Source organism: Paramormyrops kingsleyae, chromosome 1, assembly GCF_048594095.1.
Source record: "Paramormyrops kingsleyae isolate MSU_618 chromosome 1, PKINGS_0.4, whole genome shotgun sequence".
Classification (NCBI taxonomy): Eukaryota; Metazoa; Chordata; class Actinopteri; order Osteoglossiformes; family Mormyridae; genus Paramormyrops; species Paramormyrops kingsleyae.
In genome coordinates, this window is record NC_132797.1 from 31193312 (window position 1) to 31217869 (window position 24558).

Genomic DNA, 24558 nt, shown 5'->3' on the forward strand with positions numbered 1-24558 from the left:
AGAACATTCTTCTAATGTCCTCTACTGAACAAGGCATAAATGTATTCAGCCAGGAATCTCAAATATTTTATTTTAACTTTTCATCTTTACTTTTTATATATTTCTATATTTTAGTACTTATTTTGTTAATGTTATTTTTATTCTGTCATTCTTCTACTTTGTTTATTGCAGTCTGGAGTGGCAACAGTTTCATTTCTCTGTTGGTGTACAAGTACATTCATGTGACAAATAATCTTGAATCTTAGATTCCAGCCACACTATAGGCAATTTAAAGACCCCCAACGTGAAAGTGTGTTTTTTTAATGTGTTGCTATAGCCTATGTAGTAAAACTGCTCAGAAATGTTACACACTGAGACAATGCACAGACATTTACAGTCACTGAATCTGCACCACATCTTTGGTTTCCTTTGGTCTTCAAATGTAATAGCTCCACCTAGTGGTGAATCAACGTAAAAACAGCTATTTTACTGTAAACAGTAGCTGTAACATGCCCCGAGCAATTTTCAAATGTCCATCCATCCATCTTCCATACCCACTTGTCCAATTCAGGGATGTAGGGGTCTGGAGCCTATCCTGGGAATCTACAGGCACAAACCAAGGAATAACCGGATGGGGAACTAACCCACACCAGAACACACACACACCGTACACTCCTTTAAATGTATATTAAAAATAATATTCACCAGGAGGACCTTGGACCTACCATCTGTGGTGTGGGTATGTGTGTATTGGGGGGGGGGGGGTAATCGGAATCTCAGCAGCTTTATAAAAACAACTCACCTCTCTACAAGGTCACCCCACACGTGGTTAGTGGTCAGCTGGGTTCAGCCTGTTCTCCCTTCTGGAATAACAATCCTGTAGATTACTGCCTGGATTCATTTCCCACTTTCAGGAACTGAATGGAATTACTCATCCAACTTGCAACCACATATCCCAATCAGGGTTGCGGGTGAACAGAATTATTCATAATGTAGATCTTATTGGCTAATGTAAACCTTAATGCTGTTCCAAGAATGAAGATTTCAAACTAAACAATAGCTTTAAAACTGTCTCCTAAAAGAACTGAGGGTTTAGTGTGAAGCCTGTTATCCGCCATTTTTATTTAATGGTTCTCTGGCCTGTGGGGGAAACCCAGAGTACAGAGAGAAATCCAGCTCAACACAGACACTGAACATGCAAAGTGCACACGCACAGAGCAGAAGGGAGGGACTCAAACCCACAACCCTGACGACGCCAGGTCACAGTGCTACACACTGAACCACTTAGCTCCAGGGCTGTGGCCAGTGGGTGGCTCAGTAGGTCAGGGTGCAGTGTCCGTAACGGGAGGGCTGCTGGTTCAAATCCCAGGGACAGCAGAGATTTCACCATTGCGTCACTGACCCTAATTTCTCGAAGATGCATGTTGTTTTGGATAAAGGAATCAGCTAAAAATATGTGGTTTAAAACTCATGCATTGTTCATGACGAATCTGAAATTTAGCACAGTAAACACCCTAGCACGGGCATAGACTAAAATGCATTTTAAAACGTGTTAAAATTAAAAAGCCAAAACATCTTAAGTTGCCATAAAATAAAAAAATGCACAGAAGTGTGGGGATTTTGGTACTTTATTTAATAAATAAACTCAGAAAACAATCGCGAAAGTGAACATGAGGCGGAAATAAAAAGGCACTTTAAAAAGCGAGACGTGGGCAGGTGTGTTACAGAGAGAGTGCATCAGATGGAGCCCCCCCCCCCCCTTTCCTCTTAACACTGACGTTCTTAGGGACACTCCGTGGCACATCTGGAGATTATTCACACCCGAGTCCAAATCTGTAAAAGCACCAGGCTGGGGGGGGGGGGGGGGGGATGACAAAATAACAAAACACATGTACATACACACAGAGAAAAGAGGGCTGGCAACCTCTGCATGTATATTGATGTAAAATGACGTAAAAGGCTAAAAATGCATAAGGCTTTACTCTTGCAAATAAGGCTGTTATTTTTGGCATCGCTTAAACAGAGACCCCAAACAAACCTGAGATTTTTATACATTGACAGCTTCCAAAATCAAAACCTGCAGAACTCAAAACTCTTACACCTTTCCATTACACATTCTGAAAGAAACAGGCACCACATTTACATTTTTTTTTAAAAACCATAAAACAAAAAGGCTTTCTTTCACTTTGCAGTCATGTTATTCGAAACCAACCATGAACCCACCCCAATGTAACCTTCATGATCACAATCACATAATCAGGTGGCTTATTCCTTTACGCGTCTCAGGTCCTCGCTGTCACCATGGCTAATGGTCCGTAATTGAGGAAGTCTGAGATCTCAAATAAAAGGCACCATTGAAGCATTGCCAGGCCTGCAATTAAAACTCAAATTACAACTTAAAGGAAAAAAAAAACACAAAACAAAAACCAAGTTTATACATGTATGTACAGTTTATCAATGCATAGGGAAAAAAAGTTAGAGAAATGTACTAAAATAGTGGCCTAACTTAAAGCTATAATACTGTGACTACAGACCCCAGAGGTGATTCCCAGCCCACTCCCTTACCCCCCCCCCACCAACCTAAACAATTTTGCATACAGTGGTACAGTGTTAGAAAGAGGCACCATCATTTGCCCTCGTATTTTGGATTGACCACTGTCGTCACTGCACTCTTGTAGATGGGGTTTTCTCCCTGTAAGGCAGAGACGAAAGTCAGAAAACACAGGCACGTTTTGGGACAGCCTCACACGCGATCAAACACTGGGACCCCTGACTGATTACAGGATCGCACAGATCCACGCTGATGCTGGGATTCCACCATCAAAACCCTTCATGCTACTTAGTCACCTGCAAACCCTGAGTACTAAGACCACCTTTGGAAACTGCCACACAATCTGAATAGAAAAACTTTAAATTCAAAGTTTGGTGAAACCAGAAAAAATCATGCACTCAAGGTCGACTTCTGTCACCCTCCTAGTCCGTTTAGTAATGTTTAGTGGGATTTCAACAGCAAACGATGGGTTCAAAGCCCACATGGCACATGCAGAATAACCAATCGGCACGCAAATGAGTCTCCACGGCAACATGGTGCAGACTTACTGCATTTATCACTGGGATTGTAATTCTCCCTTTACTTCGAGTACTTACCCATTCATCAGAGTTTGGACACACAAACACTAACATCAGCCAACTGCATATCCATTCAAGCCTAACCAAAGGCTCATTCTTACAATCTCATTGGTCATTAGAAATATTACAAAGGTGTAGATGAGAATATGATGGATATCAAAAGGGTCAGGGACCAGGAAACATGCAGGAAAGCACAGAAAGAAAGGAGAGGAGATACAAACTTATAGTACTGCAGCTTTACGTCCATAGCTGGGATTCTGGAACTTATTAATGGGGCTTCTGTATATGGGATTGTCTTGCTATGGGTAGAGAACAGGGAAGATGGCAAGGATGGCAGCAGAAAAGAGGAGGGAGAGAGAGAGACAGAGAGAGAGAGAGAGGACGAGCAGTCATGAAGGGAGGGCTCAGAACAGGGCGAGTCACTTCCTGGACCGCAGTGGGACAGTTCAATGACGCATGTAACAGGTTATAGACATTTACGCAGTTTTTCCCCTGCCAGGGCAGTCACTGTTCATGCAGTGGAGACCTAGGCACTGAAAACGCTTAATCTACATGTGAGGCCCAGCTTGCCAGAGCCGTGACTCCACAGTGCGGCTCCCTCTAATTAAAAGCCCATGCAGCCTGGACTACAGCACCTCATACCTACCACTAGATGGAGCTACAAACAACTGGGATAGACTAGTGTCCTTCAAACTGATGTGCCTTGAAGGAACACTAGGGGGCAGCAGCACCTCGCCAAGAGAGGCAGACGCCACTCCCGTGAGAGGATGGACAAAAAGATCACTGCAAAGTTGGCCAAGCGGCCACTGGAAAGCCAGGCTTGTACTCAAAACACTCGAGGCAGCATCCATGGCTCTGAGCATACAGAAGTGGGCTGAGCAGACTGCAGACAGGCCTGCTAAACTCATCAGGAGGAGAGCACCAGACTGCTGTGCTGGTACCAGAAACAGAGTAGCTTAGCATAGCATTGCTTAGCTTAGCATATCTTAGCAAAACACAGCACCTACCAATTACATTCCTCAACTCACTTACATAGTTACATCTATTACTCCATTGATTTAAACTTTAATTTGTATTTGTACAGATTTATTTGCATGTGGGGAAATTGGCCCATTTTATTCCTTCTAACATAACTGTATTGTTGGTGGGATACACTAGGGGGCACTAGCAGTACGACAACATAGGGGCCTCGATGGAGCAGGCTAATGAAGCGCGAGGGACGAGGGTCAAACGGGCGAGTCGGGGACGCCAGGCGGGGGCTCCTCACCGTGTCCCATCTTGCGTTCATCTTCTCCTTCTCGAACTTGGCAAACTCACGCCGGTCATGAATGATCATCAGAAGCTTCCAGATGAGCAGCAGGGCCAGGCCAATAAGCACGATCCCTGCAACCACCCCAGCTACGATGGGCACAATCTCCGGACCGGTGGGGCACTCTGGGGGGGGAGGGGGGGGAGAATTTACAATTTAGGATGATATGTGACCCACACTATTCAGTGTGACATAATACATATGCCTTATTGCGTAGTTATTAAAGCTGTCTGTGTTATTACATTTATATTTAAAGATTTACGTTACGCCTAGGACAGCGGTTATTGACTCACTCCTCACGGGCCCCCAGCAGTTCACATGTTAGTTCCCTCCCAGCTGCCAGCACAGACCCCTAATCTGCAGGGCTACACATCTCCCCCCTATAGAGACAGGGAGCTGCGCCCACCTCGCTCCTCCACCACGTGCACTATCTTCTCGGAGGTGTTGCTGACGGAGTAGGTGTAGTAGAACCAGCAGTCGTCTGCGTCGCGCTCCTTGCAGTGCATGAGGGGGAAGGCCTGCACGGGCTGGGGCAGCTTCTCACGGTCCTTCACCTTCTCCAGTGTGAAGTAGCTACAGTCCCTCTCGCAGGTGCTCTTCTTCTCGCCCGTTCCGAAGGCCCGGCACTGCACGCAGTCCCTGGGGGGGGGGAGAGCCCCGGGGAGGTCAGTGAGTTTAAGCTACCAAGAGCAGCCTTGGCTTACCAAAGAAAGTTTCCTCATTCACTGGGGGCAAAGGCAGCTCAGCGATGCTGGATAAACCGGTTGGCATCGGGATCCGCGCCGAGAATGGCTGGGCGCACGGCTGAGGGAACACCAAGACTCAACGCACCCTAACCTTTTTTCAGTTGAATAGAATTTGGAAGGCCCCTCCCCCACACAAAAAAAAAAACAAACAAAAACAAACCCATACCCAACACACAACTGCATTTTCCCACAGAAAGCTCCAGAAAGCTGCCGGGACTCAGCAGAATGGAGGAATGCTATCTGGATCCAAAGACGACCAAAACAGGAAGTGGTTTTACTATCAAGTTACAGCTCTTTTCGTTGCCTGTAGTTTCAGCCAGCAAACACCAACAGCGAACACATCGTTTCTCAGACGTTTCTCCACAGATAAAAAAAAATAAAATAAAGAAAAGACAAAAATGAAGCCTTTTCTGACAGCAGGCAAACTCTGACCATGGCCAAAATGGCCGACAGCAGGACAGAGTCTCACCATTTGGAGGTGCAGACTTACTTGTGCTCGGTGCAGACGCCGGGGCAGGTGGGGCAAATCTCACAGGTGGGGCCCTGGAACTTGGGGTCGGTGCACTTGCAGGTGCCGCACTCGCAGAGGCCGCGACCGTTGCAGATCTGCTTGTTGGAGGCCAGGCAGGTTGTGGTATCCAGTGAGCAGTCGCAGGCACTGCCCGTGTAGTTGGCGTCACAGATGCACACCCTGCATTCGCAGCGGCCATTTCCTAGAGGGTGGGAGAGGTAGATGCATCAGAGATTGGTAAGCGCAGAGCGGAGTGCCCACCCAGAGCTGTCATTGGCTACTTGTCTGAGGTCACATGGTTAAACAAGCCCAGAGTCCACCTATCGAGTGAGGGGACCCCGCCAGTAGGCAAAATCTTTTGAGGCGGCTCAAAGTGACATTTTGTCAGGGGGCCCAGAATTCACAAACACCCCAATGGAGGAAGAGTGTCCAAGCAGAGTGCAGAGTGCTCCTGGACGGGCCCTGGGACCCACCTCCGCACAGCTTGTTGTTGGAGCGGTCGCAGTTGAAGTTGTCGCACTCGCAGAACTTCCCAGTGTAGCGCTCCTCCGGGTTCTCCCGCTTCTTGCACTCGCATGTGCCGCAGATGCAGTCACCGTTGTTGCTGCAGATGTCCGTGCCGTTGTCACGGCGACAGTTGGCATCGAGGTCATCGCTGTTCACCTCCTCTGTGCTGCACTCACATTGCCGGCCGATGCGGCCCTCGTTACACCTGGGGGGGTGGGATGGGTGGGGGACGGCGATATTGAAACACTTGAGACCAGGGTAGGACCAACCCTTTTCAGGACCCTAAGCAAATTCTGATGAACCTAGCTGTCATTTATCATCTTCCTGCCCAATCTGACAGGTTGATCAGATGGTGGATGCTTAGTTCACATACGCCTTGGGCTGGAATAGGTCTGCTGGACCCCCCTGTGATCACCAGACCTAGGATGTTACATCAGGCGCTAATCCAATATGCTAGTGGAGCTTGAGGAAGCCAATGTGGTGACTTCCTGTGGCACTGTACCTGCAGGCCCCGCACTCGAAGGTCCCGTTGCCGTTGTGACACAGGGGACTCTTGGGCACTCCGGTTTTGTGGCATTCGCACTCGCAGATAAACCTGAGGACAATCTCCACCTCCTCGGTGAAGCCCAGCGGCTTGATCTTGATGGTTTCCGCCTTGCCTTGCTTGGGACATTTGTGTGCCGTGATGCTGATGTTGAAGGACACCTAGGGGAGGACATGCAACCTTCTCATTTCGGTGTCCTGCCTGATTTGCATGAAACAGAATGCAGGGTGCATACAGGAGCACGGCAGGTGCAGCGGACCGCTTGCTGAGTGTGCATTCAGGAAACTGTTTCACTGAAATGCAACACATCAGCCCGAGGGACTCAAGGGACCCAGTAGGTGTGAAAACCTCAACTCTGACACCAAGCAAGGGGCGGCTAAGGAGCAGTGTTTCCCCTACCGTTATATTAGGGGGGCACCCTGCCCCTGTTGAAGGTCTAGTAATTTTATTTTCTATATAGCGCCAGATCACAACAGAAGTCATTTAAGGCTACCTTTCCTATAGAACAGAACAGGTCTATACATTGTCCTTTTATTAAACAAACTAAATAGCCTTATTTATCTTATTTACACAACAGCTTGTCATTTTTGTCTTCACCGTCACGTGTTTACAATTCTCCTCTGTTCTCTGTATCGCGCATGGCGGAGTTCCGCCCCGATGCACGCGCATGTGAGAAAAAATATCCACGTTTTTTTTTTTTTTACTGCTGTCATTAAATGAAACATGAACTCCATGAATCCTGTCGGTGTCTATTAATGACAGCAAAATATATATTGTGCGCACAAGTTAAATTATTGTTTGCTTAGGATAATATCTTGTGCTCACAATACGCAAAAAAACTTTTTACAATGTCGGCAACCTCTCAGCTATCATGTGACCTATAGCTGCATCACACAAATATTGCACGAGTACAAAGGTTCATAGCCTATGCATTAGTCAGCCCCTGGTCGGGGGTGGGGGTGCGGCATTGGCCTCACCTCATCTCCGATGGAGATGTTGGAGCACTTGCGGCCGTTCTCACCCTCCCCGATCACGCCGTTCTTACAGTGGGACTGGTAGGTGATGGTCACGCCATCAGGGAGCTTGTTGTTCTCCAGAATAACCTCTGATGACAGAGACTGTGAACCAACAGAACATTTTCAGTGTGAGAAGAGGGGCGGGGTAGGTCCCCAAATTACAGTCTTACTGTATTAATGCTGATAAGATGATTTATGGCACTTTAAACAGCAGGGGCGGGCAGGTGGGGAAAGGGGGGCGTATAGAGAACCTTATGAAGAGTCAGTGCACCCCCCAGGGGTGACATTTCTCCTGACATGGACACCCAAACTCACATTGTACGCGTCGATGATCAGGTTGATCACGTTGCTTGAGTTGGCGGACAGTGTCCCCACGGCAGACTTCGGAATCAGGTTCTTCAGCTCCTGTGTGTGGGGGGGGGGGGGGGGGGGGAGAGAGTGCAAGGGTGCTATGAAGGCTAAATGTGGGTTTCAGCACAGCAGCTAAGTGGGGTGGGGGGGACGGGGACGGTGTGTCTAGTTTTAGAGTCTGTCTTCAGCCGCACAGCAGCTGTTATGAACGAGAGGTAATAGCTGTAGATAGCTTGAACACACCCCCAGCTGGGGCAGATGGGAATCAACAGGGTGAAGAGGGCCCCAGGCACTACAGGTTCACTGAAGATTCAGATCTCCACATAGATGTGAAGAGACACAGACACCACGGTCACCTTGTACACGGGCTGGAACTCCTCTGTCACGGCAAAGATGGTCTGGATGTTGTTGTCACTCAACTTCTGGACCAGATGGGCGATTGAGGGGTAATCCTGGGGGCAGAGGGGGGGCACAGGCAAGCCTTAAAACAGGACTATGCAGCTTGCTTATGTAGTGATGTTATTTTATCATCAAACCTCCCCCTCCTGCATGCAGAAGACGTACATAGTAATGGCTCATGGTGTACATATCGTTCTCCAAGTGACACCTCCCATCATTGGGCAAAACGATCCCGCCCAGCTTCCCGTCCCCTGCAAAGTGGAAACCGGCATCCGTCGAGAACACCAGCAGACGGGTCACATTCCTCCAGCCAATTCGGTCCTGGGAGTTCATGGGGGGGTATTCATCATATAGTTACTCCTTGGCTGAAGCTTAACACATATAGAACTAATGGCAGTGCTCAACACAGCAATCCCAGATTGGGAGGTTACTGCAGGTGAAAAGGGCATAGGACTCCACACTTACTCCACACTTACCCCACAGACTGCCACCTGCATGATGGCGTCGAAGCCGCCCTCAGGGGAATCCAGGTTTCCAGAGATCTGCTGCTTGCTCACCAAGTCGTTGAACCGCTGCCCATTACTGGTGAGGCTCAGCACGTTCTTGTAGCTGAAGGGGCTGGTGCAGTTCTGGTCGCCGGTGCATGGGTTCAGCATCTTGGCTGGCGTGGTGCTGATGTATGGCATCACAGTCTTTTCCACAAAGGAGCCAAAGCCTGCAATGCGACAACAGGTCAACCATGGGACAGTCAGCAACACAAGTCAGCCTTTGAAGTGCAGAGAGCAAGCCAACCCAAGGATAACAGAGGACAGGGACGCTTGAAGGGAAGGAACGACAAATGGTCAAGCAAGTGATGCAGTGGTTAACATCCAACCTAATGGCTCAGGTAGATTGTAAATAGCAACAAAAGATGTTAAATGGTTAGGAAAAACATCCTAAATTGCCTTTGCAAGTTGTCTTGAAAGAGGCATGAATTATTAAACTTAAGGTCGAAAGATAAATGATCTTGCCACCCTTGGAGGAGGACAGGTGTTTGTGCAACGTGCAAGAAGATAAAAACAGAGTCTGACTGCTCCTACCAATTCTGAAATCTGTAGTGATCTTGGACATCTCTACCGTTAGGCTTGTTCCCAGGTTTTTAACATTCTCCAAATCATCCTTCATTGAGAAGGAGAGGTCCATAAGGTAGTAGAGGTCAATGGGATAGTCTTCCGCCCTCTTGAACTTCAGGTTAAAAGACTGGGGTTCACCTGCACAAGACAACATTACATTCACAGAGCGACCTGGTAAGTCATCCGCAAAAATTCCAACTTGACATGACAAGATCAGAAATGAAGATAAGGTCAGTCCTGCCAGTTAGTAACTATTTACCTACAATAAGCGTTCCAGAATTCAAGAAAGCAATAGGAAGTGACCCACACATACCGAATACTCCTCCAAAACTAACAGACAATAATGGGTTTGTCGATTCTGAGGCCACAATCAAAAAGTTACTTTGGAGCCCTCTGCCTCCAGGTGTGGTGACTTCTTGTGATCAACAGGGGACCCATGGAAGTATGTGGTGGGAGTGCTGGTAAACACCGCCACAGCTATCACGAGAAACCTGACCTTCATCTTAAAGTCCTTAGCCTACTGTTTCCCGTAAAGTAGCTCACGGCGGAAAGCCTCACCAGATCGAAGGTTCAGGGTTAGCTTCTGTGGCTGGATCTGCGTGATATCCTCAGGACTGAGTTTCTTAATGCTATCTTTGCTGCGGTCAGTGACCGGAACATTCTTGTCAACGGTCTGGCTGCCCCTGGGGTTCTCAATCAGGGTTGCCTTGCAGCCCTTCTTTTTCAGGGACTCTAGCTCGTCACAGCGGGTAGAGGTGGGTTCACCCTGCTTCAGGAAGTCCTGCAAATGGGGGGGGGCAGGGGGTACAAAATGAAAAGCTTACCCAGTAAAGAGGGGATGGTAGATTATTCTGATTTATCAAGAACGACACTTTCAGCCAATGCAGTAATCCTCATTCTGGAGTTCGATCTCCACTAACTTTCACTCGTCTCCATGATTTACCAGAATAGAGGGGCACACCCCAGCCCCTCCTGCAACTAGACTGGGCCCAGGTCCCCAACTGACTGCTGGTTCTGATGCTGGTATATGTCTCAGGTGAGACCTGATAAGCTACTGGGTCATTTGACTAGAAGTTTATCAGTCTTCAGTCGTAAACTCCAACTTTACAAGATGTCCACATTCCAAAACGTTCATGGCCTGAGAGGCCCAAGACACACCGACACCCCCTCCCCCCAAAAAAATGATGCAGAGTGTTGCTGGGAGCTAGACGGCATGCTGCCGGGGCGCCACAGAAGTGAGGACAGAGCCCGCAAAGATCCTAGCACATTTGGTAGATGCTTCCTCCCACCCCCCTCAAAAAAAATCTCGTTACAACCACATGCACCACCTGACTGGCAACTGCTTTAATGAAGGGAAGATCCACCTCCTCTAGAATGTTATGAAAATTTTTGTAAAATATGTCCTGCTGTATTTACATGGCTATTACAAAGAGTGTGCTGGAACGAGTTCATTTAGAATAAACAATAATTTCTTGCGGGTCATGTACCGTGATTTTTAATGTGTCATACATTACATTCCCACAGCAGCACAATCTAATAAAACCCCCTGAAGTGCAGCTTCACCGGACTTCAATGGCACTTCTGCTTCCAGTGCAGCAAAGCTAGACATTTATTGGGCAAATGCTACAAAGCTTAATTTCCAGGGAAGCTCGGCATCACGGGGAGAGAATGGGGCAGTGGGCGGGCCAGGACTCTGGGCTGCTGCATGATGATTGGAGGAACTGTCAAAGTGGCTGCACCTCTTTTTGATTGACAGCCTTTTGAAACGAAACGACAGCATCGGAGTGTTTCAAGTTCATTCCCATGTGGATTTTTGGCAAGTGAAGTTTTTTCATTTTCATTTTTTTCGTTTTTCATTTCTACATATCTGACTGTAAATAAATAAGCAGAGAAATATAAATACATATAAATATAGCATTCTTGGGGGGGCGGGGGGGGGGGGGTTTGAAAGGCCACCGGCCGCTACTGGAACAGAGGCATGGGAAGCATCCTGTCCTTCCAGCACAATTCGCCAATGGTGAAGGGGAGTCCAGCAGGGAGAAAACTCAGGAGCGTGAAAATATCTTGGAAAAGTACTTACGGGATCTGTACACCAGCCACACTTCTCCCCAACCTGGATGCACTCCCCGCAGGATTTTGCGTTGGCCTTGATGCATTCGTTTCCATCTGTGCGAAGCAGGAAAAGGGGAGGAATGAAGCAGTACAATTCAACAGAGCTTCTCATGCACCCAGAAAGCCACAGTGTAGACATCTCACTTGTCTTGGCGACCAGCTGCCGGCTATAAATGGAAAATACATTCTTGGTGAGGGATGCCTAGAATGGAACATTCCACTCCCTCCATTTTGTGTCATCCTGGATGAGGCTGGAGAGGGAGGGGTCTCCTGAACAGTGACATCACCCCAATAAAGGTGGTGTGCAATCAGATGGTGTGGGCAAACCCTCTGAAAACAGAGAGTGGGATATAAGTGTGGGATATTCACGGTCCTCACCACAAACAGCATGTGCTGCGTTTCAGCGACTCAGCAGAGGAAGGACAGGAGGGAGTGAGAGTGAGAGCAAGTGAGCGAGCAAGTGAGAGACCGACCCTTGCTCACACCTGGCAGTGTTAACATGCGTCTCGGGTGATCCAATCACAAGTGGAACGTGCCCAAAATGGATTGAACACACACAGATCCGCTCGCTCAAACCACATTCGCAGGTGGTTTGGGAAGGATATGGCCACATCCATATAGAAGTGTGAACGCGTCGTGGGACGCACTGAAGGACCGCCTTCTCAACAGACATCCTGGTGCGTACCTACATACGCATTAAACGTGCGAACGGTATCCGACATGATTCAGGTCAGAGCATATGTCGGCGCCGAATGGGCCATCATGTACTAAACTATGTTGTGAACAACACATCTTTTTCCCTACAACATTGGTTGATATAGTTTTATACTGAGCTGTCTGGGGCTTGAACTCCAGGTCAGAAATTCAGTCAAACCCATTCCTGACTACTTCACTTCTTTTACTTTACTTGCTCCAAGTCAGACATAATTCAGCACATCAGACAAAACAATGAACCTCTTCACTGAAATTTTCACAAACATTGACACAAAATATTTATTCATTTATTCATAGATATAATTATTTCATTTTGAGTATTATGATGTTCATCTTAGATCTTACATCTTAGGCGGTTTGTTTACCCTGGAATGAGAAAATAGCTTTTTGTTGTTTCTTCTTTTAATGTTCGGCAGATTCTGCATACAGACGTGCTAATTTGAATAAGTTGCTAGAAAGTGAGATCCGATTAAAAGCGGTCGGTCGAGACGCATGCGGAGACGCGTGTTAATGTCAGGTGTGAAAATGGCCAAAGAGAGAGACACACATGCTTACCTTGCTGGGCATTGCAGAAACAAGCTACTGCCAACAGCACACACAGTATCTTTGGGTCCATCTATAGAACACAAGGGGGGGGGGGTGGGGGGGTAGGAGACAGAGAGAGAAAAAATCAAAATAAGCCAATGTGAGGTGGGAGGTTCAAGGCATCTTCAAATCATGGACCAAAATCACAAAGATGTATTTAAAGGAGAATATCCGGTTGCTAAATTGGGACAGTTTCACCCAACAAATGGGACGCTGCTCCAGCCACATTCCCGTCCGCCCAGAGGTAGCGCATCTCTAAATAGAACCAGTCTCCAGGGGCGACACAGGAAGCAGCCCCAGCAGGGAGCAGTTCCTCCACTTAACTGTGGTTAGAACGTGCCTAGCGCTCACCCAAAGGACCAATAAACACCGGGAGCAGCAGCGGGGGACCTGGCAGCTCTACAAGCTTGGTGGGAATATTCAACGGACAGCAGGAGAGGAAAAAACAGTTTAGAAAACATGGAGCAATTAGCAAAAGATGGCTGGGGGCAAGTAGACATCAGCATGAACACTTTGTGCATGAGAGAAAGGGGAGTCTCAGTCATGACTACAGCTGATAAATCAGGAGGAAGGGGAGTCTCAGTCATGACTACAGCTGATAAATCAGGAGGAAGGGGAGTCTCAGTCATGACTACAGCTGATAAATCAGGAGGAAGGGGAGTCTCAGTCATGACTACAGCTGATAAATCAGGAGGAAGGGGAGTCTCAGTCATGACTACAGCTGATAAATCAGGAAGGGGAGTCTCAGTCATGACTACAGCTGATAAATCAGGAAGGGGAGTCTCAGTCATGACTACAGCTGATAAATCAGGAGGAAGGGGAGTCTCAGTCATGACTACAGCTGATAAATCAGGAGGAAGGGTAGTCTCAGTCATGACTACAGCTGATAAATCAGGAAGAAGGGGAGTCTCAGTCATGATTACAGCTGATAAATCAGGAAGGGGAGTCTCAGTCATGACTACAGCTGATAAATCAGGAGGAAGGGGAGTCTCAGTCATGACTACAGCTGATAAATCAGGAGGAAGGGTAGTCTCAGTCATGACTACAGCTGATAAATCAGGAAGAAGGGGAGTCTCAGTCATGATTACAGCTGATAAATCAGGAAGGGGAGTCTCAGTCATGACTACAGCTGATAAATCAGGAGGAAGGGGAGTCTCAGTCATGACTACAGCTGATAAATCAGGAAGGGGAGTCTCAGTCATGACTACAGCTGATAAATCAGGAAGGGGAGTCTCAGTCATGACTACAGCTGATAAATCAGGAGGAAGGGGAGTCTCAGTCATGACTACAGCTGATAAATCAGGAGGAAGGGTAGTCTCAGTCATGACTACAGCTGATAAATCAGGAAGAAGGGGAGTCTCAGTCATGATTACAGCTGATAAATCAGGAAGGGGAGTCTCAGTCATGACTACAGCTGATAAATCAGGAGGAAGGGGAGTCTCAGTCATGACTACAGCTGATAAATCAGGAGGAAGGCACCGATTAGATTGCATCCTCTGACTCGCAGCATGATAGGCTGGCCGATAGAGGTCACTGGTAACGGCATTAGCATAGCATTTGAGTTTGAAAGAGAAAAAAAAAGTGGGTCTTTCAAAATGACGACTCATCCTTAATCTCTTACATGTAACATAATGTGGCACTTTAAGCATATTCACACTGAAAACCATACGCAGCTCAGCTGCCATTTTCATGAAGCCCATGCCTGCAGGAAAAAGAACAACAGTTCCAAATGCTGCCAAAAGTTGTTAAACTCCACTGGAATTTTCTTTACTGGGATGCTCGTTAGAACTTGCAACCAATTTACCGAGAGGCTAAGCGCTTCAAGATAAAAGGCTGTGATGTTACGTAAATCTGCAACTGATGGTGCTCAAAGAGCAAGCAAAAACAGAGGAGCATTGAGTCAGGATTCTCCTTAATAATGTGACCAGGCCCTTATTGGTACACCGGCTTTCAAAAACATTTTTAGAAACTAAAAGATTCTGAAAACAAGGCAGGTAGAGCTCCATGTGGCCATACAGGCTGACGCCAGAGACCAAAAACAGACCCGGGTAACATTAATATCCCATTGACTATAATGTCAACAACTTGTCATTTGCCAGAACTATCAACATAAGTACTAGGTCATGTGATGGAGGTACAGGACTTCTTTGATATCTGAAGCCCACTAGCTAAATATAACCAGCTACGTCAGCAAAGAACGCCAAAATTCCACCAGAACTGGACCATTTCATGCCATTCCTTGTTTTTCAAGAGACGGGAGCCTTCAGAAAAACAGCTGTTTTACTTTGTTGGGGAATGAAAAAAAGCTTCTGGTCGCATGGATGGGGCTTAACTAACAAATCCCAGAAAGTCGTATGCCTTAATCTTATGACTGTTCAGAGAACTAAGGATTTGTGGTGAAAAGCCAGAGGCCATCAGGAGTACCAGTTACTGTTTACATGTCAAGTACGAATCATCTGCAGAGTCTCCGGTAAACAAGAAAGACGGCTACAGCATTTTCAGAAAACAAACAATTGGGATTTTGCTCAATGTGGTGACTTTCACCCCCACGCCAAACTGCCTGAATCCTTTAACTACATCAGCTTTTCTTCCATGATCTAGCACCTTCACATTCAGCGGCTGGGGGGGGGTGGGTAATTTACAACTGCCCCTTTGCTCTTCTTCAGATGGATCTTTCAATTTATGTTGAAATTCCTTGCTCATCTCCAATTATAGTCCACTTACAATCTAGGGCCTGGCCCATATTATCAAGCCAGTGACCCGGTAAGGACTGACTCAAATGGCAGGAAACACCGCTGTTTGTTTATATAGCAAAGGGTCGACATCCAACGCTTCAATAAGCTGTGACTAGCAGCTGACTGGTTAGCTCTCTTGTAATGAGTGTCCGGAACTTGACTCATGGGGGCGGGGCCAAAGATGCAAGCCTAAATCAGGCCTGAACAGTCCTGACATTCCTGAACGACTGAATCCTCGCCGAGCTGCGCTCTGCACTACAGCCCAAGTGTCGGATTGGGAGCTGGGATTGTCTACAGCCATATTTGGTCAAGCTGCCGTTGCCATCCCAGCTCCTGAAATCCTCCACTCCAGCCCCCACCCTCCCCCTTCCTACATGCTCCCCCGACAGCCAACTTCCTCCAAGACGCACAACTGGGACAGACTGCATCTCTAAATCTGCCTTGCGCCGACAGTCATGAAGAATGTGGTGCTGGGGCCTGTTCTCACTCTAGGGAGAAGTGCGGGTAGCTTCTGCCTCAGGTTTACAGGCCATGATTATGACTCGAATCATCTGTTTATACAGACTTTGAAGTCTGATAACACCGGACTGGACCCAAGTCCAGGTGTTCCTCACAAAAAAGAAGGGCTATAGGCCAAGACAGAAGCCTTCTGTCATATGCTGGGGAAGAGGAAGCTTCATCGGATCACACATGCGCCAGACAAAAGAGAGAGAGCCTTTTTTTTTTTTTTTTACTGTAGAACTGGAACTCCTCCAGCAAAAGCTCTGAACGCTCAATGCCACCTCCCCCAACTACACTCCTGGTAGATCACAATCTCCACCCACACAAGAGTTCCTGTTCATTATTCCCCCCCCCTCCTCCGCCAACCACTACACAATGTGCTTTCAGAATGAGAGTGGCCGGCTGTGACACCTACAAGTTGGCGCCGAACAGAGACGGCACTATCCAACAGACAGAGCGGCGAGAAGACATCTGATTTGCTCCGAGCGTCCCAAGATCACCCCGAGCGCATCCCACAGCAAGCTGGGATTGAAGGAAGCATACATTTCAGCCTGCTTTTTCCATTTACTCATCAACTAGGATTACACCGCCTGCATGTGACTGAACGATAAACCTCTACTTAGCAAGTGTGATCTCAGCAAAAGCCAGAACCTTCTCCGTCCCGCCGTGGCAGCCACACACAGTAGTGTTTGTAGACTTTGAAGACATCAGCTGTAGCATATCAGAGTCCCATCCTAGAAGCTCTGCTGAACCATACCACCACAGAAACCTCCCATTGCTCAGATCCGCCTCTCTCACATGGCCAACGCCTAGCTGTCTGTGTTACGCCCTGAGCCATACTTATGCTTAGTGCTGATCCTTCTGCCTGAGGTGCCACAAAAGACAGTGAGAGCGACAAATCAGATTCCCTTTAAATCTTGCTTTTAAAACTATACTTTTAAGCGTATGCTTCTGTAGGTCACATACTGAAGCCCCCTAGAATTTCTATGGTGCTCAACCCATCACTGAACGCCGAGTGATTTAAAAGTGAACATAGGCAAGACCACAGCCTTCATAAATTACATAAACAGACTAACATGCTTATCTTGCAAACCCTGGAAAAAAAACAACCCCGAGTAGAAAAATTTGAATTACTTTAAAGGTGTTTCTACATATGACCTATGCCTTGTTTACTTTGGCTTGACTGAGGGCATGTTGGTGCGTCAAAACCACTCATGAACGTTCAAAACAGACCTTGAGTATAAACATACAGTCACACCTTTGATGCTAAAAAGGGTAGTGATCTCCTGACCCCACCCTGACCTCTCAGTAGTTCTCTCAGGGATGCATTCCAGGTTGTCCGACATTTCGGACTGGAACGTTAGCGATAACCAGAATTGCCTTTCAAGGTAGACGGCTGCTCCGAATAAAATCGGGGGGAAATCGAAAAATCTTGCCAGATGCGGGCTGAGTCCCAAGTCTGAACCTTGGCATGCGCTGAGCTGACGCCATTTGGGATCGGGTCAGCCAGCGCCTCTCAGCGAGCCTCCAAATCAGGCTTCCAGGTGGCTTTCAGGATTTAGCACACCTCGAAACTGCTCACAGTGCAGGAAAAAAGCATGGAAGCAGGTCCGAGTCAGGGCAGCCCTGCTATCATCACTGCCTACCACAACCAAAAATGCAAAAATGGAAGCATCCATAACAAAGAATGGTCATCATGATAGCTACAGATAAAATTTTGGTCCCTTGTACTAGGTTAACAGACCAAAACAATTTTAGTCCCAAAAGCAAGCACTTTGAGAAGGGTCTCGTTTTTGCTCTGATGCGCAAAAGATGACAAGCGAGAAGGTAGTAAACCCAAATAATCCACCCTCACACTATAACTCAAGCAAACACCAGGAGCAGACCAAACAGCGCTCTGAGGCCATCACCATCATCTGGAGTAGACCACTAGTTCAGTCTGCGACCAGTGACCCGAGACGACTGCCTAGCCACAGCTCCCCCGGAAAGAGCTAGAAATATACTGGACATGTGAAAGGGGGGAGGAAACGCGCAGCCAGTCCTCAGCCATCTTCCCCCTAACATCACAGGTTCTACCTGACTCAAAAAAACCCCACAAATTATGACGACTAAGGCAGAGGACAGATGTATGTGCAACTCTGGACACACTGCGCATGATCGATTCACTAGTGTCCACTTTAAATACCACGGATGCTTTTGACGAGCGTTGGGGTACATTGCAAACCCTACAGACTATCTACAAGGTAATAAAACTGTTACATACATGTAAATTCGTTTGTATGTGTGTGCAGACTTGTCTCGAATTGAAAGTCTTATGCCAGCCGGCTGACCAAAGTTGGCAACTGTGCGAGTTGGCACTCTGAATTTGTAAAACACAGAGAAATGGACACAAACCTCATTGCTGTAGAACGTGTGCAGGGAATATCAGAATAATACATTTCTATTGTTATTTTTAAAATATAAATACAACATGTGCGCATGTGCAAAGTATGCGGTTTGACTGGAGAACTATGAACGTTTCCGTGTCTGCATATGCAGAGTGGATACGCGAATGTTGCGCTTGTGCGGAGAAGTACGAACCAGCATTAAATCATCCTTTAGGCATTTACTTCACTGGCATGACTTGCCAATGCAGGGATCTGCAGAAACTGTAAAGGACGCAGCAACCTCTAAGAACAATCATTTCAGGAAAATTCATCTTAGGAAAAGGGACACAAAATGCAACAAAAAAAAATAAATCAATGCAACCGTGCAGCATCAGGACCCTTTTTGCAGCTAGCATCTCATATTGCACAGACCTCGATTTCATGCATCAATACTGTACATCAAGTGCGTCTCTCATCGAACCAGCAAAAAAGGAAAATTAATGATTAGGTAAAATCACCCCAGTTCTGACCAAGCCCAAATAAAGCTGGCAGCTCCAGAACCAGACCCAGACAGCCTCTATAAAAAGCAGCTGGGTCGATCAGACCCCTGAAGATCACGCTGACCGGCTGCTACCCAAAACACGACCATTTCAGGCCATCTACTGCCATCTTAGACGTCAGTGGTCCATGGGCGGTGCGCTAGAGGAAAGGACACCTTTCTGATCGGGAAAACAGGGAATGTGCCAGAAGATGTGGCCAAAGGTTTCAAACCTAGTGAAGCAGCTTGTCAGAGCCCCAGACATGCGGTTCCTCCAACGTTCACCAGCAGGAGCCTGGTAACACTTATCAGCACAGACATGCACTGGCCCCCACCTAAGCCCACATTTTTGAACAAATATGGAGCAAGATTAAGGTACAGAAAGCTCTCCATGCTGGATGACCACAAGCGTAAGAGGACACCAGCCAAAATAGCATGAGAAAGCAAGAAAAATGAAAAAAAGTCTTTATTTTAGAATCGTAGAACTAACGAGCCTCATCTGAATTCATACTCTGCTTCAGGAAAAAATCTAATACTGCATTAGTCATTGGATAATAGATAAACCACTCCAGCCTATAGCTTGCCTGACATTATGACTAACTATCATTATACTTTTAAATGATGAACCACCCCAAACACACTGAAAGTCACGGGGCAACGGGCAAAAACAAATAAAAGCCCACATGACCGGACCAGTTAATGTGGCTCAGTAAGAAAAACGATAGATCCCACTTGGATTTAATGTTGGATGCCACAGAACTTACTCCAAGAAGCCACATCTAAGCAGTGTGAGGGTTTGAGTTTTTCGTGGCTCCTGTTTAGCGTCGATCTCTGGACCTGGTGTTAACTACGTCTTGGGTGGGGGGCCATCTGCAGAAGACAGACCCCACTTCTGCATAGCCACTAACAGGAAACATGCTTTTCCCAGCCCTTTGGCCTGGTGACCATGTCGCAATGGGTCTGTCGCTTCCTCTGCAGGGGAAAATCAGCAACGGGATGCTGTCTCTCTAGCTGTAAAGCGCACCCCCCCCCCCCCAAAGAGCTGCTATCCAAAGCCTGAGGTCACAGCACAGTTCTTCATTTATGACTCACCCCTCCCTTCCCTCCTCTCTTAGAACAGCACTTCCTTAATTAAAGCCTTTCAGGGAGGGGGGACTGAGTGTCTGGGCACATGGGACAGTGTCCGTCCTTCGTTTGCTGATCACACGTCATAACTGATTACCAATTCAATATGCATGGCACAAACATCAACTGCGGACAGGCAATCTCTTAAGGAGGGGGCAACAAATCCCGTGAGACAAGCTTTATTTACACTTAGACTCTCTGGCCCAATGGGACTCAAACACAAAACCTTTCAGTTGCAAGACCACATCGTTAATCACTACGCCACCTGTTGGCCACTTCGATGCATAACAGAAAGCGACTTCAAGACACAACAGGTTACTGTGGTGAAAAGACTGCAGTTGTGCGGGAGCCCATGACAGACAACAGAGCCAGTAAAGGCGCATAAACTCACTGGTGGGTATCAGTCAGGACATACAGACCAGCAAGGATGTTATGCAGGCAAGGCTGTCATAAAGGAATACTGTACAACTACATTAGTCTAAATCAGCCAAGGCAAAGATTAACTAAAGGAACATCTCTGTCAGCGAGCTAAATACAGCTACCCTACGGTTTGTGTTCTGGTTAGCTAGTGCACCCAGCAGGCACCCATACAGCCTTTTCTGTAACAGCTCTGACCACACACTTCATGAGAACGTCATCCCACAGCTGTTCTCAGCCTTTAAAAAAAAAAAAAAAAAAAAAAAAAAAAGATTATCATTGCTTTTGAGGTGTGACTTTTCTAACAAATGAGACTCATTGAAAGTATGAACAAATAGACACAAAAAAAAACCCCACAACTATTTGATGTGGTCCAATTATAAATTAAAAAAAAAATCGGGACGAGCTCGGTTAAGTTTCTTATTTAGTGGTACAGTCAGAGAGCTCCTGAAAGCAGCTAAACAAGCAAGTTTATGTTACAAATCCTTGACCGTAACACGCCAGCTAATCACTCATGGGATGGTTGGAAGTGTCCGGACAAGTCGGAGTTTTAGTGATTAGCTGGAAAAAGCAGCAGCAAATTCCCAAAACATGCCGGCTTGTGAATTAAAAATCCCAAGTAGGAGATGATCAAGGACTTTCAGTCACACAGACGGAACTGCCATAAGCCTCGGGCTCCACACTGAGAAAATCACTGACACTTGAATAATCAGTGTGTGTGTGTGTGTGTTTTATTCTTTCAGGCAAACAGCAAATAAAACCGACCTTCCTGATAGCAAAATCTCACTGAAAGCAGTAGATCTTGGTGTTTAACAGCTGCAACAGTTACCAGCTTATCACCAACCAACAAACCAACTCTGCTGCCAAAAAATATCTACTTAAACGAATTCTAGTGGTGTTTTATTCATACGATAAGCATCGTGCCCCACCGACACAGGCACTGCAAATGGAGAAGGTAATCCGGCTATTTATACTAGTAGCACATGGGATAACTTTCAGTTACACTTATAAAGCAAGTCAGTCGCGTTAGTTTACTACAGTAGCGTTTGAAGCACAGGAGCTACATGATCTCCTGAAGGGGTAAAGGGCAGATCGGGATTGAAATAAGGGTGCACTGAGCACACGTGTTTTGGGATAAATGCAAAAGGCGCGTTAGGGCATTAAACACTACAGATCGTGATCCAATCGGCCGATCTAAACCGGGTTTGAAAACGAATCGGCATAATTAAAGTCAGATTTGCTGGCCCCCTCCCTTCAAAGTAACGTGTCAAAACGAGGTTATAGCATTCAATTTAAAGCCCGTTAGACGTTATATTATCGACCGAGGCACACGGCACAAAAAGCCAGACAAAACTCAAACAACCCCAAAAAACAAAAGCGAGAGATATACCCGGGGGTAAGTAAAGTTTAACATAACAACTAAGCGACAAAGTAACAGTTTAACTCGAGCAGCAAAGCAATCGCTGATCCGCACAGAAACCAGAGGCATTTACACACACTGTAAATGCGAATAAATCACCCCCCTTCCCCCACCCTACCCTACCCTAGCCAGGCCTGCCCGATGCATCCAGGGTGGGATCTTCGGCGGTCAAGCCGACATTTTACACAACCGAAAGCCTCAACACACTGCGCTAAACACAACATCTAATGACGATCAAGCACAACGGAACAAACTAATAATACTTAATAAAACACACCCCGGGTGGGTGAATTAGTTACACACTCACACCGCCCATCCCCACCCAGAAATATCCCGACCGCATTCCTGCCCCTGCGGCTACTAGCTGGAAAGCGAGCAGATCCGGAGAGCCGGGAGGGGCGAACTAAGAAAATAACTAAATACATCATTTTAAAACCTTACAATGAAACCAGACGGTGATTGTCAACGTTTGTGGGTATAACAAAGGCGCCGGAACCGCAACGGTTTAGCATGATCCGCGGATAACCTTGTGAAATGTCCCACGACGAGCGTCTTCATATGCGTCGCTCCGACACCCCGAGTCCCGTTCTTCCAAACTCCCCTTTCCGTCAGCAAATTCAGATTGTTTATTAATTAGTAGGTTAGAAACAGAAAAAAAGTTTCAAGTAGTCCTTTAAACCATTTTCTCCGTATCCAAAAAAGAACAAAGTGGAGTAATATTATACACCAAGTAACAATGAAATAAAAAAACGCGTCCGGAAAGACCTCTCCAGCTGTTTCCACACGCAGAAATACGTCCCGGTACCTCAACAAGCCCTAAGCGGAGCGCCCTACAGCTAGAAGCGAGCTGGTGTTCCCGCCCCGGAACGCGTCACTGTGCCCGGCCCGCTTCCGAGCCGCTGGCCGCGAAGTTCTCTCTGGGTTTTCTCGGTACCGGGGGTGATTGTGAAATGCTGCGCTTAGGAAAAGGCGACCAAACGTAAGGCTGGGTGATTGCAAGAATCCGCAGTAATCCGGTAATGGATGTACCCCGACAGAGCGGGTTAATACTCTTGTTTTTGACCATCTGACCACCTCTTCCGGCTGACGGAGGATTGCCCGCTGCGGCTTTTCTCGCAGGTACATTTTTACCATACAGTGGGAATAATTCCCTTTTACAGATTCGCAGATGCGCTTTAGTTTACGATGGATTCCTCGCATGATGTTCATCTCAAAACGTTTTTCCACTTGGTCATTTCTTTGTCAGTCACTGTCCGCCAAATTAAATAAAACAGTACAACTGAGCATATGCTTGTTGGCGGGCTGGTCGCTCGAAAGACGCCAAAACACGGAAAAGAACCACAGAACATCCCCCCAAAAAACTAAACAATAACATTAAAAGACTGGGTAACAGTCAAAAACAATACAGTAATCTCAAAAATGTGTTTTTTTTTATCATACTGTACATTATTTTCATATGTCTAAAATTTTTATGTACATTTCGTGATGTGACGCGTTGTATGGCGATGAACTTCTTTGTTTGTACTATAAACAAACAATAGGCAGTTGCCACTATGTGTGAATGGAGAATATAACACTTACATAGGAGTTACTTAATTTATGTTATTAATGAAGTATTTTAATTTTATGTATAGATATGTGACTGTTAAAAACCATCACAAACATGTTTATCAATCACTGAAAGGTATCGCTATAACAGAACGTTCTCTCTCTCTCTTTCTTTTTTCAGTTATTCGACCTCCAGAGGTGGCGATTTGAAGTCCAGAGAGTACAAATCCAAACCAGGATTTTGTTTCAACCAACCAGTTGAGTACTCTGTGACTGTGACTCTTTATACTCAACTGGTTGGTTGAAACAAAATCCTGGTCTGGATTTGTACTCTCTGGACCTGAAATCTCCACCTATGTCGACCTCTTAAGAGATATAGTAAAGACATACACAACATCTACAACAAGTTTTTCTTTTACACATTCCATAACTGTTCTTGGGCATAATGTACACTTCCTCATGTTTCGGGTGATTCTTTGGGGCGCTCTTGGGGGATGTTTGTGTGTTCACCGCCTGAAACACGGTTTGCGAACCAGTACAAAAACTTTTCGAACATCTGGTTTGTAACTCGATTTGTTCATGGGTCGAGGTACCACTGTATCCAGAGTAAACAGAAACCAGGACAAAACAGGAACACAGAAACTCCACATACACACAGGGTGAGATTCAAACCCTAATCCTTGTGGTGTGAGGGGATAGTGTAACTCACTGTTCTGGAAATGTGTCTATAAAAACAAAAGAGAAAGACATGAAACAGATTCCCTGGCAATATTTGTTAGCGGGTTAAAATGCTGTGCCCCTGATCAGAATGTTGCTGGTTCGAATCCAAGGCTGGGAGAATGATTTTACCACTGGTCCCCTGAGCAAGACCCTTAACCCCCAAATTGCTTCAGG

General features: G+C 46.6%; 1 protein-coding gene across 5 annotated transcripts; it reads right to left on the reverse strand.

The window, feature by feature from the left end:
- Positions 1 to 1589: 1589 nt before the first annotated feature.
- On the reverse strand, positions 1590 to 23126 carry LOC111858545 (integrin beta-1). 5 transcript variants are annotated; one of them, XM_023840420.2, is made up of 17 exons: positions 22643 to 23126; positions 12985 to 13045; positions 11684 to 11769; positions 10162 to 10384; positions 9571 to 9741; positions 8968 to 9206; positions 8657 to 8812; positions 8449 to 8544; positions 8057 to 8146; positions 7703 to 7843; positions 6684 to 6886; positions 6148 to 6386; positions 5654 to 5876; positions 4824 to 5056; positions 4376 to 4542; positions 3330 to 3407; positions 1590 to 2671 (listed from the first exon to the last, which is right to left on the reverse strand). In XM_023840420.2, exons 2-16 carry the CDS (start codon positions 13043 to 13045, stop codon positions 3330 to 3332), a joined length of 2406 nt encoding a protein of 801 aa, XP_023696188.1. In that variant the 5' UTR covers positions 22643 to 23126; the 3' UTR covers positions 1590 to 2671. The 5 variants fall into 5 exon arrangements, with proteins under 5 accessions (XP_023696188.1, XP_072569825.1, XP_023696185.1 ...); XM_072713724.1 differs by lacking the exon at positions 22643 to 23126 and adding an exon at positions 22558 to 22580; XM_023840417.2 differs by lacking the exon at positions 22643 to 23126 and adding an exon at positions 22240 to 22391.
- Positions 23127 to 24558: the final 1432 nt, after the last annotated feature.